Source organism: Bufo gargarizans, chromosome 6 (assembly GCF_014858855.1).
Source record: "Bufo gargarizans isolate SCDJY-AF-19 chromosome 6, ASM1485885v1, whole genome shotgun sequence".
Lineage (NCBI taxonomy): Eukaryota > Metazoa > Chordata > Amphibia > Anura > Bufonidae > Bufo > Bufo gargarizans.
In genome coordinates, this window is record NC_058085.1 from 173,963,268 (window position 1) to 173,983,061 (window position 19,794).

At 43.6% G+C, this 19,794-nt stretch overlaps 1 protein-coding gene across 1 annotated transcript; it reads left to right on the plus strand.

Moving 5' to 3' along the window:
• The first annotated feature begins 757 nt into the window (after positions 1-757).
• Positions 758-8,997, plus strand: LOC122942071. Its single transcript, XM_044299562.1, has 4 exons — positions 758-1,224; positions 1,689-1,842; positions 3,100-3,393; positions 8,964-8,997. The coding sequence occupies exons 1-4, from the start codon at positions 954-956 to the stop codon at positions 8,995-8,997; spliced, it is 753 nt and encodes a 250-aa protein (XP_044155497.1). The 5' UTR covers positions 758-953.
• Positions 8,998-19,794: the final 10,797 nt, after the last annotated feature.

A 19,794-nucleotide genomic window follows, 5' to 3' on the forward strand; every position in this document is an offset into this window, starting at 1 on the left:
TTTTCATTTAGAAGCTAGATTGTAAGGGTGGGTTCACACACAGAAAATGGTGTACCTTCAATAGTGGCAGACTATGCGATTGCTATTGGGACCGGCGCTAAACTCTAAGGCCCCTTTCACACGAGCGAGTATTACGCTCAGGTGCAATGCGTGATGCGAACGCATTGCGCCCGGACGGAATCCAGACCCATTCATTTCAATGGGGCTGTGTACATGTGCATTGGTTTTAACGCATTACTTGTGCGTTGCGTGAAAATTGCAGCATGTTCTATATTTTTACGCAACACTGGCCCCATACAAGTGAATGAAGCTGCGTGAAAATTGCATCGCATCTGCAAGTGGATGTGCGGATACGATGCGTTTTTCACGGATGGTTGCTAAGAGATGTTGTTTGTATACATTCCGTTTTTTATTACGCACGTGCAAAACGCATCAAAACGCATTGCACCCGCGTGATAAAAACTAAACAACTGAACGTGATCACAGGCAAAACTGAATGACTTTGCCTGCAAAATCGCACATTTTTCACTGAACGCATTCGCAGCACATTCGGACTTAATCCGGTCACGCTCATCTGCAAGTGGCCTAAGGCCTCATGCACACGACCGTTGTGTGCATCCGTGGCCGTTGTGCCGTTAGATGTTTTTTTCTGCGGCTCCATTGACTTTCAATGGGGCCGTTGAAAACTCGGCTTGTGCACCGTTTTTACACCGCGCCCGTGACCCGTGTTTCGAGGCCGTGAAAAAAATATAACCTGTCCTATTTTTTTCACGGCCAACGGTTCACGGCCCCATTCAAGTCAATGGGGCCGTGAAAAACGCGTTTGCACACCCGTTTGTCATCCGTGGCCGCGCCCGTGTCCGCGCCCGTTTTATTTCATACTTCTGACATGGTCAAATTGTCTGCCAAAACTTGTGCCAATAAATTCTTAAAAAAATAGATACAGGAAGTATATGGTCACAGGATATGGTAATTTCGAGCCTCCTGTGCAGACAAGCTGGTGTGTGGTGAGGCAGCCATTTTTCCAGTTTTCAGCAGCCACCATGTCAAGGTTTAATGTAGAAAAGTTGATAACCCTGGTCCAGGAGAGGCCCGAACTTTGGGACATCCGGGCCAACTCGTATTGCGACCGGGTTAAAAAGGAGGCCTCATGGGAACAAGTGGCCCGGAGCCTACGCAAGCATGAATGGGCCAAAGCGGATAGCCGAGGTCGTGCTGAATTAGGTAAGTGATAGCAATGTAGATGTGCTGTCATTTTCCTCTGTGTGGGCCAAATATGTAGTTTGTAATTTCCAGAGGGCACCATAGTGTTTTCTTTGTTGTACCGCCTCATTTTTCCGAAAGCCCTGTACCTGGCTTATTATAGAGACGTGTATTAAATTCCATTTCCATATTTAAATGGCTGTCCTGCCCTTTGCGACAGCATTCAGTACTCATGTATAATAACGTCTGGCTACTTTTTACCTTGAAATTGAGCATCTTACAGTTGTCTCCTTCACATATTGTAACGTTTATTAGTCCTAATGGCTTGCATCCACACACCTGCTGGACTGTATCATGTGCTTTTTCCATTATTGCTTATTTTGCGCATTTTCCTTTTCCCTTTTTATTTTGTTTTTTTTGAAAAAATGTAGTTTTTCCAAAAAAAAGTAGATCTCACAATTGTCTTTCATTTCATTTTTAAACAGTCAAGCAAACCAAAACAAGATGGGCGAGTTGCCGCGACCAATTCCGGCGAGAGGTTAGCAACAAAGGCCGGAGTGGGGAAGGAACCTCAAAAAAACGGGCCTACATATACACTGCCCAGCTGCAGTTCTTAAGGCCAGTAATGGATTTGAGGCCGTAAGTAGTTTTCTGTTTTTACTATGAATGTATTGAAAGGGCACACTTTCGGTAGTATGTAGACGGGTAAAACAGAACCAGAATTTAAAGGATCCAGTTGTGTTCTTGTATTGTTGATCTATACTTTCTCTAGTGCAGGCATGTCATAACTGACTCCATCCAGCTGTATAACAACGCAAACTCGCAGCATAGCTGACTAGCTGTAAACTTACCTGTCCGGTTGGGAGTTGTAGTTGTGCATCAGCTGGTGGGCAACAGTTTGTACATGCCTGGTGTTGTTAGTCTACATTATTTTTGGGGTGTGGTTAATCCGGGGCCCACCGCTTATGATCTGTTTGCTGAAACGACACGTGTAGTGTGCAGATTGCGCCTCCCCTCTCTGTTTTTTTGGTGTACAATACATTTATTGTCCGTCTAGGGACTAAGATGTTTGCAATATGAACAAGAAATAGGAGAAGGCAGATGACACGTGCACAGTGCACGCTTTATTTCCTCATACAGTAGATCATCTAGTTTGCCCGCAAGAATTGGAAGGGCCGAATAGGAGGGCCGAATATGTATTTCATATTTTAGTTTTGGGACAATGCCACTTTGGTTTAATATAGACCGATTCCCTTACTTTGGTATGTATTTGAAAATGGAACTCCTTAGGTATTGGTATTGTCATTTATATTGCTTAAATGGTACTGAACCAAAGCCAACATTGATTCCTTTCTGAAAACTATGAAAATGTCAAAAAAACGGATCCATAGAAAAAGGATTATAATGATGTTCCAACTACGGTTGACCAGCAGGATTAAAAGTAATACTCTCACCATGGTCAATAGAGGGCTGGTACATGTACATTCTTAGTAAATGATCGTATACTCAAATCTATTTTCCGCTTGATACTTTGGATGGTGGTAGCGGGTCACATCCTGACGAGATGCCGTTGGCACTGGTTTCGGCCCTTGAATGTTGAAACCTCTTCAGTTGTTGGACAGCTCCAAACGGCAAACAATGTTTGCCATTTTCAGTAACATTATGCCTTTCCAAGACTTCTGCTGGCGTTACATGTCAAATGACTATTTTTCTCGATTTTGCACTGTTCACCTCTAAGCTAGTAGTGAGTAATTAAAATCAAATGTCTGATCTATGCTACCACTCTGTATCTAATTTGGAGACACACGCCAGATTCTAACTAATATATAGTCTGTGTATTTATAAATGTAATCCAGGCCAAAATGTAATGTACTTTTTTTGGAAATTCCATTTCAGAACTGTGGACAGTCTGGATCCCTCGGCTGATTCCGAGACGTCTGGGAGTGAGACCCCTGCGGTTTTCTCCCCCGCCACAAGTCCTGCTCCCACGCCGGCTGAGGACCCCGAGGACTCCACCCAGAGCCAAGGCCCCCAACCACTATCCAGTCCACCGCGGATAGTTCAACCCCAGCCCAGACATCGCCGCCGTGTCCCTCCCTCTTCCTCTGTGCCAGAGAGTCGGGAAGTAATTGATGCCCGAGTCATCGATTTTCTGGCCCAGAGGAGGAGTGATGGCAAGGAGGAGCAACTGTTGAGGGGACTGGGGCCGCTACTGCAGCAGGTCCCTGCGAATGAGCAGCCAGACTGCATGGCTTGCTTAAATATGGTCATAAAAATGTTTACTTGCCCCAACCATGGAGACCTCATTGGGCCATTGCATGCATTGAAACTCCAGGTTGAAAATGCAGGCCAGCAGCCAAATCCTGCCCCATATTCATTCCCACCCCAACCCACCCAAGGCCCTTCTTATGCCCCCCCCCCTTCCCCAGTACCTTCCACCTCAGGGGCCTATTCATCCTGGGGGCCAGCCCCTTTACCAGCCCCAATTACCAACTGGTGCCCCAACACAGGCCCAGGTTAGGCCACGGTCCACATTTGCACCGGGCTCATTCACGCGGGACCTTCTAGATTTGTAATTTGGGAGGGTTGTTTTATATTAAGCACTTTATTTTTATGTTATTTGTGTGTTGTAAGATTTTTTTCATTGCCAGTGTTTTGGGTGACCCCTTATTTTGACTAAAGTTTGGTTTGGGTCCCAAAAAATTTGACTATTGTTTTATTTGCACACTACACACAACATGTACATTTTAAAATGCATTCTAAAACAAAAGCTACACACACTGTATCTCAGAAAGCCACACTTTATTTGGACGATAAAGATCTTTATTTAGGGTTCCTGTGCAGATGAGGTATTAGAAAACTTTTTGGACCATAAGAGCAAAATATCAAGATGTTTCTGAAAAATTCCATTTAGACAGAAACATCATTAATATTTTGTTTTGAAATATGTGATGTCCAAAAAATCTCAGCCCGCAAGCCCACGTCAAGGGTCCTCATTATCTTGCGAGTCCCTACACTCAACTAACACAATCATTTTTAGTAATTTAGCTAGAAAAAAAAAAAAACTAAAGAGCCCAGAAGATTTCAAAAACTGCCACGAATAGCGTCCCTCTGCCATGGCAAAGACCCCTCTGGGCTGATAAAGTAGTCTGCAAAGAGTTCCCGAACTGCAATGCCTGCAGTCCCAGGTCGTCTATGCAGGGTCCTTTCCAAACCCAAATCTGATGACGTAGGAAGATCTTCCATGTCAAGAGAAGAGGAAGCCTCGTGAATCCTGGTGAAGTTGTGTAGAACAACACAAGCTTGAATCACCAGGGTAGCATTCTCCGGATCCATCTGTATGGATGACAGAAACACCCTCCACTTGCTAGAGAGTATCCCGAAAGCGCACTCCACATACCGACGGGCACGAGTCAACCGGTAGTTGAAGATACGCCTCCTGACATCCAAACCACGCTTTGGGAAGGGCCGCATAACATGTGGAGTCAATGCAAACCCTTCATCCGCCACGATGACAAATGGAGCCGGCGGACCTGCATATCCGGGCAGTCTTCTGGACTCGGGCAGGGCAAGCTGGTTGGCACGAAGCCGCTCACCCATTCTAGAAGCACTAAAGATGCGAGCATCCGCAGTGCTTCCATAGGACCCGATATCTACCATTATAAACCGGTAATGACTGTCAGCAACAGCCATCAGCACTACCGAGAAAAACTGTTTATAATTGAAGAAACGGCTCCCTGAGTGTGGCGGCTTCTTCACACGGATGTGCTTGCCATCCATTGCCCCGATGCAGTTTGAGAACTGCGCAGAATTTTGGAAGCCCTCAGCGATCCGAAGCCAATCGTCCACCTTGGGCTGTGGCATCACCGTCTCTCGGATTTGCTGCCAGATGACATGGCAAGTATGTCGTACAATTCTCGAGATCGTTGAGGTCCCTAAAAGAAACTCAAAATGCAGGGATGCAAAAGAGTTCCCAGTGGCAAGGAATCTGTAGGAAAAAGGGGGAAAAAAAAAACAGTCATCAACAAATTGCAGGTAAGAACAGATTCAGGATTCTAGTATAATGCTGTATACACTCCACGATTGAAAACACCATATGTCTAGTGGTGGGGAACCTATGGGACGGGTGCCATAGTCGGCACTCAAGGCCCTGTGTGTGGGCAGTACTACCACAACTAAGTGACAACAACTATGTTTAGACCCTTTTTAATGCAGTAAATGCTGAGCAAGTGCACAATTATGTGAACATTATGCATGATGAGGACGATAGCTGGAAATCTCGTGGGTTGCCAGCAGCACAATCATCCCAAATAGGGTCCAGACTGGTACATCGACTTGGACCAAGGTGGTGCACGCAGAGAGAGATCCTGACAGAGGGACCAATTTCATTCAGACACTATCAAAAACCACGGCACTCGACAGTATAGGATGAAAATTGTTGACAGATTAATAACTCTGAAAGGAAGGTTACAGCTGCTGAATCACGCCGGACTGAGTGTATTAAACACCATTTTTAGCAAACGCCTGGCGAGTGCAGTGTATTTTTGGAGTGTCTGGAGGACGATAGCTGAACACAAGTTTTGCACAGTATCCAAATGGTAAAAAAAACACCAAAAATGTTAGGTCATGTAACTGTGATTAATGTGTAAAGAAACAAACCATTAAACTCCCCCCCCCCCCCCAAAAGAAAAAAAGGGCAAAGAAATGCTACTTCAGCAAACAGTAGCACATGTCTCACAGCAGCCATTTTGGAGCACATGTTACTCCTAACACAAGCAGTGCACATTTCTGGTGAAACTTAACAAGTACTATACTGCTTACCTCAACGTGACGATGAGCCTTTCCTCAGGAGTAATGCTGCGCCTCATATTGGTGTCCATAAAGGTAAGGACAGTACGTAGAGACGACAGCAATCGGTCAAAGGTACCCACTGACATCCGACAGAAGGAATAGAACTTCTCCGGATGGCGGCGAAGATCTTGGTATAGCGTATGGAAGTGTCCTTTCCGGTGCCGTTGGGAAACAATCGGATGGACCCAAAATCGTCGCCTTCTCCTCGGTTCCTCATTCACCAAAGGAGTGCGCTGTCCCCAACGCCGAGAAACCAGCCAATGCAGCAAGACCTCGTCCTCAGAATCAGACATGGTGATACAGCAAAGAGAGCAGCCAAAATAACCTCTGTACTCTGGAAAGACTACAGAAAATGGCCACAAATCCATACTCAGGTGCCCCTCATTTATACCAGTATCCTGGGTGGAGTTATTAAAATTAAATTTTTTTTACCATTCCTAGATTTCTGACGGTCCGCAAAAAAAACGGGAACACGGACACACGGAAGCACAACGGAAGCAAAAACGGTCACGGATCACGGACCAACGGAACCCCGTTTTGCGGACCGTGAAAAAAAACGTCCGTGTGCATGAGGCCTTAGTCTAAGATGTGAAAACTCTACATTTCCAATTTCCATGCAGCCACCACAAGGGGCAGCTCAGTGCAAAGAGATGATTAGAGTACAATATTAACTGTATAAGCTCCTATGCATTGAGCTCTCCCTAGTGGTGGTTGTAGGCAGAGAGTTATATTATGCTGTGTGGAGGGAAGAAGATTTATCAACGTATTTATTCCAGCTATTATATTCTGAAATATAGTGTTCACCATATTTTTGAAGCATCAGGGAATAAAACCCAGGCAAACTGAATTTACCCTGGCTGCAATTGTAGTATGCACTGCCCACAGAGGATTCCCATCTGTCAAGGATGCACCACCTGTCAGATCCCACGTGTCCCTCTAAACACACAGCTAGGACTGTCTCAATGAAAGGGCTTACACCTCAAAACAGAGAAGGGGAGCTCTCACCCCTCCTGGCGCCTCTGCTTCCTACCAGGCTGATCGATGAATAGATGTGAAGGGTGGTCGGAGGTTTTCACATGTCCTGAGGGAAAGGAAACAGAAACTGAAGCATGCAGGAGGAGGAGTCTTTTTATTTGGGACTTCATGTCCTCGGGAGGTGGGATCAAGCTCCTATCAGTGTCGTTGGGGTGGCAGAGACTTAAAAAATAAGACATTCGTAGATAGGCTTTTTCTCATGAAAACAGGCAGCGACACTTTAGTAAATGTGCCCCGATGAGTCTAGGTGTACACATTTCAGATGCACCATTTCTGATGTGCACTTGGGATGTGGGCAAAAACCATGTTAACATAGATATCTGCCCTGTTTTAAATGCTTGCAGCTAAAAGCACTTTTTAATAGTCAAGCAATGAACTGCTGTTTTGCTGCGTTATACTGCAGCAATAAAATATTAAAATGCTTTTAGCAGCAGACATTTAAAGCCATGTCATTTTTCGTGGCAGCACAGTTTTTGCTTGCATGTGAAATTAATTTAAGTACGGCTACAAGGTGACAATTCATGTAATGAATTTCAATGAGGTCACTATAGGACATGCTACGATGCAACAGTCACAAAAAAAAAAATCATACAAGTAACATTTTTCTGCAAATTTTGCGTTGCAGTCACAACATTGCAGCACTATTGAAATACATTTTAACACATGTCAACCATGTCCCCATATAGCCCGTTTCCTAGTGGTGTTTTCATTGGGCCAAAGAAAAGGCATAAAAAATTATGTGTGAAGCGAACCTTAAAAACCTTGTTCCAGCGTGTTATCCGTGCATTCTTGTCACATGAGTCATGGTCTGACCACAAGGTTAACTGAACTGAATTCACAGCATTGCATATTCCTATGAAGCTGTAAGTTCAGGTCGTTCAAACACATGATCAGGCCACGATACATACGAGAAAGAAGGACGCGTATCTTAGCATGGCATTTTCAAGATTTGAAAAATCGCTGAAAAAAATAAATAAAAAGTATGCCTTAGGCCTTCTTTCACAAAACAGTTTTTTTTTTCTCCCGTTTTTTGTGTTTCGTATACGGTTTGTATACGGAACCATTCATTTCAATGGTTCCACAAAAAAAAAAAAAAAGGCATGCATTCCGTTTCCGTAGTTCAGTTTTTCCGTTCCGTTGAAAGATAGAACATGTCCTATTATTGCCCGCAAATCACTTTCCGTGGATCTATTCAAGTTAATGGGTCCGCAAAAAAAACGGAACAAATACTGAAATGCATCCGTATGTCTTCCGTATCCGTTCTGTTTTTTGTGGAACCATCTATTGAAAATGTTATGACCAGCCATATGGAAAAACAGAACAGAAAAGGAAACACAACGGAAACAAAAAACGGAACAAGGGATCTGTGAAAAACGGACCGCAAAACACTGAAAAAGTCATAAGGTCGTGTGAAAGAGACCATAGACGTTCGACTTGGTTCAGGTCACATTTTCTATACATGTTATTAGATGCCTCAGACAGATGCCATACTGTGGCATCCATCACCATAGAGATCCATTGTGTAAAATAAATAATCACATTAAAGTAAATCCGTCATCAGAAAATGATCTATTGTTTAAATCATGTTTTTATGCTCAACAAAGTTTTAAAGAATTTTTGGTGAGGTTGTTTTTCATTTTTCGTGTCACCAGCTATATTTAAACAAAACCCATAAAACCCTGCAGTTTTTGCACTGGACACTAAGCCTAATAATAAGCACCACTTCTTTGTCTATACAAATCACTTTACTGCCGTTATCTCCTTATCTGTTATTCTACTCCTGGCTGTAATGATATCTCCACTGTGTATAGATACGACAGAATCTACTATTCACAATAGGTGATTGTCTAAGTTTATTTATTCTTTCCTTGCAGAATGACCTCTGCACAAGTCACAGAAAAGGCCTAGAGAACTCTCCCATAGAAGTGAATGAGAAATAAAAAGAGATTAGAAAAAAAAGGGTGAAAAAAAAATGGTGGCACATTTTCTTTAACGTAAACTTTTTTTTTTGCAGGATGGAAAAGAGTGAAATAAAAACCAAACTACCCTTTCCCACCCTGAAGAGTCATTAACATATCCTTTTTTCGAACTATATGGTGATAAATGTCACAGCATGGCATCTGTCTGAGGCATTTGTTAACGTAGAATTTTTTGTGTACGCTAAATGTATGACAAAAATTCCACCAAAATTATTCTGAAAAATTTTATTGTAGCCCCTTTAGGCCGACCTCTTGTAGTTTTCTCTATAGCGCAGTGCCTCCATCCGAATCTAGCTGGGAGCTTAGTAGGAATGCTGGAGGGTCTTTGTCTTCAGTACACACTCATCCGAGAGAGAGGTAAAGTAACAGACTTATTTGGAGAAGAATAAATAATGGTGAGCTGAGTAAGAATTATGCAAATAGAGAAACAGAGCATAGGTCACATAACAGCACACTTACAGTTCTGTATGATGGACTCCCTAGTGGTGAGAATGGACTATATGTCAGTCCTGACTGGAATAAAAAATTGCAATTTTCCCTAGGATACAAAGGTTTAATATACAGTACTGGGGTAGATTTATCAAAACTGTCATTAAGAAAAACTGGCTAAGTTGTTCATAGCAACCAATCAGATTCCGCCTTTCATTTTCTAAAGGAGCTCTGAAAAATGAAAGGTAGAATCTGATTGGTTGCTATGGGCAATTAAGTCAGTTTTCATTTACGCCAGTTTTGATAAATTACCTCACTGTCTTTACTCAACACCTAACAATGACCCAGGAATGATCAGATCAAACACATTCTAATGCAAAAAATACAGCGAGCTCACACTTCCTAACCAACTGCACATAATACATGATTACTAATGGATTCAGTACTGCAATAAGCACAGGCCACACATTGGGGCCCTGTTGACTTTGACACGCTTTTAATAAACTGATTGGGTCACTGTCACTAGTGGGGCACCTCAGGCCTCAGTATTGGGCCCTATTCTCTTCATTATATTTCTTAATGATCTTGTAGAAGGCTTACACAGACAAATATAATTTTTTGTAGATGACATTAAACTGTGTAAAGTAATTAACACTGAAGAGGACAGTATACTGCTACAGATGGATCTGGATAGATTGGAGGCTTGGGCAGAGAAGTGGCAGATTAGGTTGAAAACTGACAAATATAGGGTTATGCACATGGGAAGAAATAATGCAAGTCACCCGTACATACTAAATGGTAAAACACTGGGTAACACTTACAAATGTAAAGTTATGCACATGGAAATAAATAATGCAAATCACCCGTACATACTAAATGGTAAAACACTCGGTAACACTGACATGAAAAAGGACCTAGGAATTTTTGCAAAAAGCAAACTAAGGCCTCATGCACACGACCGTTGTGTGCACCCGTGGCCGTTGTGCCGTTAGATGTTTTTTTCTGCAGCTCCATTGACTTTCAATGGGTCCGTTGAAAACTCGGCTTGTGCACCGTTTTTACACCGCGCCCGTGACCCGTATTTCTAGGCCGTGAAAAAAATATAACCTGTCCTATTTTTTTCACGGCTAACGGATCGCGGCCCCATTCAAGTCAATGGGGCCGTTAAAAACGCGTTTGCACACCCGTTTGACACCCGCGTCCGCGTCCGCGCACGTTTTATTTATTTCATTTGCCATGGTCACAGGTTATGCTAATTTCTAGCCACCTGTGTCTGGAAGCTTCTGTGTGTGTGGTGAGGCAGCCATTAATTTCCCTGACAAAATGCCTAGGTGGAATGTTGAGAAATTAATCACCCTGGTCCAGGAGACGCCTGAGATTTGGGATACCCACAGCAATCTGTATCTGGATCGTACCAGAAAGGATGCTGCGTGGGAGCAGGTGGCCCGTAGCCTCCGCAGAAACGATTGGGCCAAAGCAGATAGCAGAGGCCGTGCTGACTTAGGTAAGTGAGAGCAATGTAGTTGTGCTGTGCGTGCCCTCTGGATGGCAACCAGATTTTGTTTTTAACCCTGAGTTCCCAATAGTGTTTTCTGTGCGGTTCAGCTTCATTTTCCAAAAAGGGCTGAACATGCTTTGTTAAAGTGACGTCTATTACATTCCATACAACACCATTTCAATGTGTAAATGGCTGTCCCACCCTTTGCTCCAGCATACAGTTCTCATGTTTATAATCACATGTTTGTGTCCTTTTTGTCCCAGACACATGTCCTTGTTTTTGAGCATCTTCGAGTTGTGACCTACACTTTTTTTTATAAAGTTATGGCCACAAGGCTTACACGACTAGTCTCCTCCATCTTGTTCGTCTGCATTAGTATCCAGACACCTGCTGGACTGTACCATGTGCTGTTTATTCTGTCCTTTTTTGTTGGTACCTTGTTATTCCCTATTTGCTCCCTTTTTTGTAAAATGACATTTTATGCTGGTTTGTTTGGATCCTTTTTAATTTCTTAGTTTTTTGGGGTTCATTATGAACAGTGAAAAAAACCAAAACACGGTGGGCCAGTTGCCGGGACCAATTTCGGCGTGAGGTCTCCAGCAAGGGCCGTAGTGGAGAGGGTCCCTCCCGGAAGAGACCGTATATCTACACTGCCCAGTTGCAGTTTCTCAAACCCGTTATGGACTTGAGGCCGTAAGTAATTTATGATTTGTTGAGCCATTTCTCATTGTGCTTAATCTTTCAATTGTGTATGCCTCACCTAATGTGTACACGAAAGTAATGGGTTCATTTGTGTTGTACTTTGGAAGGCATATACTTTCTGGGGGCCTACCATGTACAAAATGACACAATCCCACATTTTTAGAAGGCACACGCCAAGCATGCCTGAATAGCTGTAAGTTAACCAGTCCTGCTTGGAGTTGTCGTTGTGCATCAGATGGTGGGCAACAGTTTGCACATGCCTGGGGTTGGTTGTGTCCATCACTTTATGTGGAAGAGTCACACCAGTCAATCCCGCTGCTGAGCTGTATGATGAGACGACACGTGTAGTGCGCATATAGCACCCCCCTCTCTGTTTGGTTCCTGCTGCATCAATTTTGGGCAGGTCCCAGAACATAGATGTTTTGAATATTGAAAGGATTTCACAAACGACAAGCCACGTGCGCTCCGAACGCATTATCTCATCATACAGATGTTCTGCGTGTTTGGCTCCTGTTGGTCTTACACCACGATAATCTTTGGAACTTTTCATAGGGATAGGTCATTTATACCTCAAAATGTGCATGTCTCCTGTTTTGATGTGAGTCCTGATTAGTATATCAGTTTTGACATTAGCGGGTGCTTTTAGAGTTCCCATATAGATACCTTTTTTTTACTGACATGTCGGAATTTGATACCCATTTGGTATTGCCCACGTCATTTACATTGCTTTCAATGTATGGCACCAGGACCAACATTGATTCCTTGGTTTGTTCGTGTACAATGAAAAAAAAACAGAATCCTATGATAATGGTTTAAAATGATGTTCCTTCTAGGCTTGACCAGCCGTCTCTGAATGACTGCTCTCATCATGCACAATTGTGGCCCAGTACATGTTATTAGTTAGCTGTAAAAGAAGTTCAACCAGTTAGACCCTACGTCTTGTATGTATATGGTATGGTTGAAGCAGGCCACATACTGGTGAGATGGCGTCAATATCCGCACTGGTTTTGTGCCTGGAATGAGTATTCCTCTTCTTTCGCTGGACTGCTTCAACCAGCAAACCATGTTTTACCATTACATTACCATTAGCGCTTTACCAGTTGTGACCCATCTTGCCCTATATATTGGAAATACATTAGGAATTGCACTGTTCACATAGATGCATGTGTTTATTGCGTATTCTCTTTCATTATGTTGTATGGAGCCACTCCATATATAAAGTGTATGTATACGGCTGATAACACCTAATATCACTGTTGATTTTCTGAAAAGTTTGGAAAGAGATATCTAATTGAGTTTTTACATGTCTTTGAAAAACAGTACTGTGGACAGTCTGGAACCCTCTGAGGAGTCTTCTTCGGATGGGAGTGAAACTCCCGCACTACTTTCACCTGCAAGAAGTCCCGAACCGACGCCGGCAGAGGACCCGGAGGATTCTTCTCAGGGCCTGCAACAACAACCACTCTCCAGTCCACCCCGTGTCAGGCAGCCGCAGCCAAGACGCCGCCGCCAAGTCCCTCCCTCCACCTCTGTGCCAGAGAGTCGGGAGGTTATTGACGCACGCGTCATTGATTTTCTGGCACAGAGGCGGAGTGACGGAGTGGAGGAGAAAATGCTTCGGGGATTAGGGCCCCTGATGAAGAAAGTGCCGGAAGAAGAATACAATGTGTGCGTGGCTTCAATTGCAGTAGTATTGAAGCTGTTTGCAATCCCAAATCTTGGGGACATTCTGGGTTGATTAAATAGCTGGAGGAAGGATCTGGAAAGTGAGGGGCAACCCCAAATGGCCGGACAATTTGCAGTTGAAAGGCAACCGACGCAGGCGCCTTCTTTTGCACCACACCCCCAGTACGGGCCACCCCATGGCCATATGCAAGGGGCAGCACAGGGCATTTACCAGGGCAGTTTGCCCACTGTCCCACCACAGCAGGCTCAGTGAAGGCCACGGTCCTCCTTTCCAGCAGGGTCTTTTACTCAGGACCTGTTTGAGTTGTAATTTTATTATTTTGTGTTTGTTTTTCAGTGGAAAATTTGATTGTTGTGTTTTTTTTAAAACAATGTCGTACCTTACCTGTTTCGGTGCAGAATAGTTTCAGAAAAAATTCTTTGGTGCACCCAAAATGTGTCTGTTTTTTTTTTTAAACATTCCACAAACCATTGACCTTCTCATTTTGTCTATCATGCCAAAAAACACATGCACAGTATCTCCAAATGCAACACTTTATTAAGATGCACTGCACCTTTAAATTTAATTACTTTCAAGATGAGGTATTAGAAAATTTTATGGACAAAATACTCGAAGTTTAAAGATGAAATAGTCTAACTAAATTTAGACCAAAGCATCATTTAAATTAATGTGTAGATCGAATAAAATATGCGATGTCCACAAAATCTCAGCCCGCAAGCCCACGTCAAGGGTCCTCATTGCCTTGCGAGTCCCTACACTCCACTAATACAATAAATTCAAGTAATCTATCTAGAAAATAACAAAATACTAATGAGCCCAGAAGATTTCAAAAACTGCCACGAATAGCGTCCCTCTGCCATGGCAAGGACCCCTCTGGGCTGTGAAAGTAGTCTGCAAAGAGTTCACGAACTGCAATGCCTGCAGTCCCTGGTCGTCTATGCAGGGTCCTTTCCAAGCCCAAATCCGAAGACGTTGGAAGATCTTCCAAGTCTACAGAAGAGGAAGCCTCGTGAATCCTGGTGAAGTTGTGCAGAACAACACAAGCTTGAATCACCAGGGTAGCATTCTCTGGATCCATCTGTATGGATGATAAAAACACCCTCCACTTGCTAGAGAGTATCCCGAAAGCGCACTCCACATACCGACGGGCACGAGTCAACCGGTAGTTGAAGATACGCCTCCTGACATCCAAACCACGCTTTGGAAAGGGCCGCATAACATGTGGAGTCAATGCAAACCCTTCATCCGCCATGATGACAAATGGAGCCGGCGGACCTGCATATCCGGGCAGTGTTCTGGACTCGGGCAGGGCAAGCTGGTTGGCATGAAGCCGCTCACCCATTCTAGAAGCACTAAAGATGCGAGCATCCGCAGTGCTTCCATAGGACCCGATATCTACCATTATAAACCGGTAATGACTCTCAGCAACTGCCATCAGCACTACCGAGAAAAACTGTTTATAATTGAAGTACCGGCTCCCAGAGTGTGGCGGCTTCTTCACACGGATGTGCTTGCCATCCATTGCCCCAATGCAGTTTGGGAACTGCGCAGAATTTTGAAAGCCCTCAGCGATCCGAAGCCAATCGTCCACCTTGGGCTGCGGCATCACCGTTTCTCGGAGTTGCTGCCAGATGACATGGCAAGTGTGTCGAACAATTCTCAAGATCATGGAGGTTCCTAATGAAAACTCGAAATGCAGGGATGCAAAAGAGTTCCCAGTGGCAGTGGAGCGCAACCTATGGGAAGGGCCTCTCTGTGTGCGCACTAGACTTTACATAGCATTGATCTGCCGAAAGCACACAATTCAAGCGACAGGCAGCATGGAATTAATTCATGCATTGTCTAGCAAATGGTTAAAAACCAAAAGGCACAACTATATTGTACTACAGTATTCCTGCAAAATTGTCTGGTGTGCTTTTGGCAGTAAAGTAGACAAATGATGGATGACCAGTCGCAACTCTGTCTGAAAACGGCTTGCCATCACTGCACCATGTCCATGGTTGCTTAAACTAAATTATATTGGCAATGGGGAATACAAACCATACCAAAGCATCATTTGGGGTGGGGGCAGTACTAGCACTAATTTTTAACATAAACAGTGTTTCTACCCTTTGGAAAATGCAGATAGTCATGTGCAAGGTTAGAAATCTGCGACCAATAGGCATTATGTGAACGTTCCAAGGAAATCTGAGGGTTTGGCAGCAGCACAATCCCCTAAAAAAGTGAACAGACTGGGATATAGACTTCTAATAAGGTGGTACACGCCGATAGAGAACCTGACAGAGTGACCCAATTTGTTCACACACTCCAAAACACAAACGCATACACCTGTATTTGTGCAAAATTGTCTAGAAGCCAAAAACGGCATGTAACAGCCTGCAGTAACATGGCTGAGTGACTGACTAAAAACACAATTTTAAACAAACTACAGGCGAATGGCGAGGAATCATGGAGTGTCTGGAGCCCTTTAGATGAACACACGTTTTCAAGCTGCTAAAATAAACCTTACCCAAAAAAAAAAAGAATCATATGTCACAGGTTTTCAAGAGGTTAAATAAAAAAAATACACCCCCCAATAAAAATAGGATTAAAAAAGAAGGTGACTTCAGGAAACAGTAGCACATGTCTCACAGCAGCCATTTTCAAGCACATGTTCCCCCTGACACAAGCACTGCACATTACTGGTGCAACTTTACAAGTACTATACTGCTTACCTCAACGTGACGATGAGCCTTTCCTCCGGAGTAATGCTGCGCCTCATATTGGTGTCCATAAAGGTAAGGACATTACGTAGAGACGACAGCAAGCGATCAAATGTACCCACTGACATCCGACAGAAGGCAAAGAACTTCTCTGGATGCAACCGCAGATCTTGGTAGAGGTTATGGAAGTGTCCTTTCCGGTAGCGTTGGGAAACAATCGGATGGACCCAAAAACGTTGCCTCCTAGTCGGTTTATCATTCAACAAAGGAGGGCGCGGACCCCATTGCCGAGAAACGAGCCAATGCAGCAAGACCTCTTCCTCTGAATCAGACATGGTGATACAGCAAAGAGAGCATCCAAAATAACCTCTGTACTCTGGAAAGACTACAGAAAATGGCCACCAATGCATACTCAGGTGCCCCTGATTTATACCAGTATCCTGGGTGGAGATATTAAAATGCCATTTTTTTAACCATTCCAGGATTTCTGACGGGCCGCAAAAAAAATGGTAACACGGACACACGGAAGCGCAACGGAAGCAAAAACGGCCACGGATCACGGAACAACGGAACCACGTTTTGCGGGACGCAAAAAAATACTGTCGTGTGCATGAGGCCTAAGCTGTACAAAGATAATGGGTTGTATCAAAAGAGGCATATATGCCCGTGATGAGAACATAGTCCTACCACTTTACAAATCACTAGTCAGACCACACATGGAGTACTGTGTACAGTTCTGGGCTCCTGTGAACAAAGCAGATAGCCAAGCTGGAGAGGGTTCAGAGGAGGGCAACTAAAGTAATAACTGGAATGGGTGGACAACAGTACCCTGAAAGATTATCAACGTTAGGGTTATTCATTTTAGAAAAAAAAGATGACTGAGGGGGGATCTAATAACTATGTATAAATTAATCAGGGGTCTGTACAGAGATCTATCCCATCATCTATTTATCCCCAGGACTGTGACTGCGATGAGGGGACTTCCCTTGCGTCTGGAGGAAAGACAACTTCTACACAAACATAGAAGGGGATTCTTTACGGTAAGAGCAGTGAGACTATGGAATTCTCTGCCTGAGGAGGTGGTGATGGTGAGTACAATAAAGGAATTCAAGAGGGCCTGGATGTATTTCTGGAGTGTAATAATATTACAGGCTATAGTTACTAGACATGGGTTGTTGAAGTTATTTTGATTGGAGTTGGGAAGAATTTATTTTCCCCTAAAGTAAGAAAAATTGGCTTCTACCTCACTTTTTTTTTTTGCCTTCCTTGGGATCAACTTGCATGATAACAGCCTGAACTAGATGGACAGATGTATTTTTTGGCCTTATAAACTAGCTTACTATGTTACTGCATCTCAGACAATGGGTGGTTATTGCTAGGATATGCCCCCACTGTCTGATAAGTGTTGGTCCCACACTATATCAAGAATGGAGCCCCGAAAGTGGCGGAGGGCGCACTGCACATGCTCAGCTATTTCCGTCAGGCCCATAGTAATGTGCCCCCATTGTCTGAGATGAGACAGCCCCTTTAACAGCATTGCAAGAAGTTCCAGCAAGGTGTACTCAAAGGTTCTTGCAGCAAACACAATATTACCCTGGGATCCAACTTGGTGCTGAAGCATTCAGAAGTGTGGCAGTGATGAAGACCAGGATACCTTCTTAGAATCAGGTTGTTCTGCAGGGGTGATGTTGCTGAAGGGTTTCCTCCTCTCACAGTGAGCTGTTGGGCTGTCAGGACTGTCTCTATGTCTCTGTGCTATGTGCCTAAGTGCAGGACTCTCCTCTATCTGCGATGCACTCCCTGGGGGGGGGAGATTTATCAAAACTGGAATAGTTGCCCATAGCAACTAATCCAATTCCACCTTACAATTTTCAGAGCTCCTCTGGAAAATGAAAGAAGGAATCTGGTTGCGGTACAGACGGATCACGGACCCATTCAAGTTGAATGTGTCTGGATCCATTTGCGGAATCCGCACGGATGTTGCCCGTGCATTGGGGACCACAAATTGCGTAAGTCATGGCTAAGAAATGTATAGAGCAGGGAATGACGATTAGAGTGAATAGGACAAGGGATCAAAATATCTCATCATGTGCTAGCCCTCTAAGGGAGTTGAAAGTTGTCACTGTAAAAGTAAAAAAAAAAAAAAAAGTTTGAAAGTTTACATCACTAATTTCACCAACAAAAATATATAATATACATGCCTTAGATACTACGAGTAGTATTAGTTATATCGTTGTTCCTGAGCAGCATGATATCTGTATCCCGGATCGACATACTGTTGGGGCTGTTCTTCCCACCCCCCCTCCCCCCTGTTAATGTGTATCTAATGTTTATCACATTTATATTGTTAGATCAATCACTTGTTGGGTCCCTTGGCCCCTTGATGGTGGTCACACCATAATCTGTAATGTCAGACATTGCCTTCGATAATGTATCTGCAAATCTGATTGAGATGTGACAAACGCTGTGCTGCGACACAAGCTATCTGATGATCTTTATTTTGCTTATCTAATAAAAAGAGATTTCAAACAAAAATATATAATATATATAAAAAATAAATCAAAAATATGTATCACATTGTTCGAAAATGTCTTAAAGGGAGTCTTTCACGCAGATTCACCCTATTAACCTAATAACAGTGTTATGTCCATGGCATCCCTCCTATTAAAACTGTGATTGCCATTTGTTCCTTGCTATCATCGTTCTGCAGAAAAGCACTTTTAATCCACATGCAAATGAGGCTGTGAAGGTGCCCAGGGGCAGCGTTACAATGGCCGGTGCCCCGGTTTTCATACAAAGCCACTCCCCCTCCGCAGCGTCTGCCTGCCCTTAGTCTCTGTTCTAACCTCCTTTCTCCCATCCGTAATCCCGCGCATGCACACACTAAGCTGCAATGCCCCAGCCCAACAGTGCTCATTCAACGCGCACTCTCCGATATCGCAGTTTAGCATGCGCATGAGCGGGATTACAAATGGGAGGAGGGAGGTTAGAACAGAGACTAAGGGCGGGCAGACGCGGTGGAGGGGGAGTGGCTTTGTATGAAAATGACCCAGGGGCCGAGGCACCGGCCGTTGTAACACCGCCCCTGGGCACCTTCACAGCCTCATTTGCATGTGTATTAAAAGTGTTTTCCTGCAGAACGATGATAGCAAGGAACAAACGGTAAGCACAGTTTTAATAGGGGGGATGCCGTGGACATAACCCTGATATTAGGTTAATAGGGCGAATCTGCGTGAAAGACTCCTTTTAACTATTAAAATATTAATAAAAAGTTCATAATAGAAAATAAAATACATGATTTGCCATTTTTTCTGTCAACCCCCCCCCTCCAAATTGAATAAACATCCCCTCCTCCAAATTGAATAAACAGTGATCAAAAAGTCGTAAGTAACACAAAAATGGTACCAATAAAATCTAAATTTTGGCCAGCAAAAAACAAGCTTTAATACAGCTCTGTAGACAGAAATATAAAAAAGTTATGGCTGTCAGAAAATGGCAATGGAAAGAAAATGTAGCTTTTTTTTTTAGTAGATAAATAAAAATTCAAGTTTGGGATCGCCATATTTGTATTGAGCTTGCAGAATAAGGACCTTATGACATTTTTACCGCAGTGAACACTGTGATGTCAACCTCAAACCTTGGCGGAATTGTTTTTTTTTTTATATTTAACACCATAAATATTTTTTCCCCATTTTCCAATAACAGACA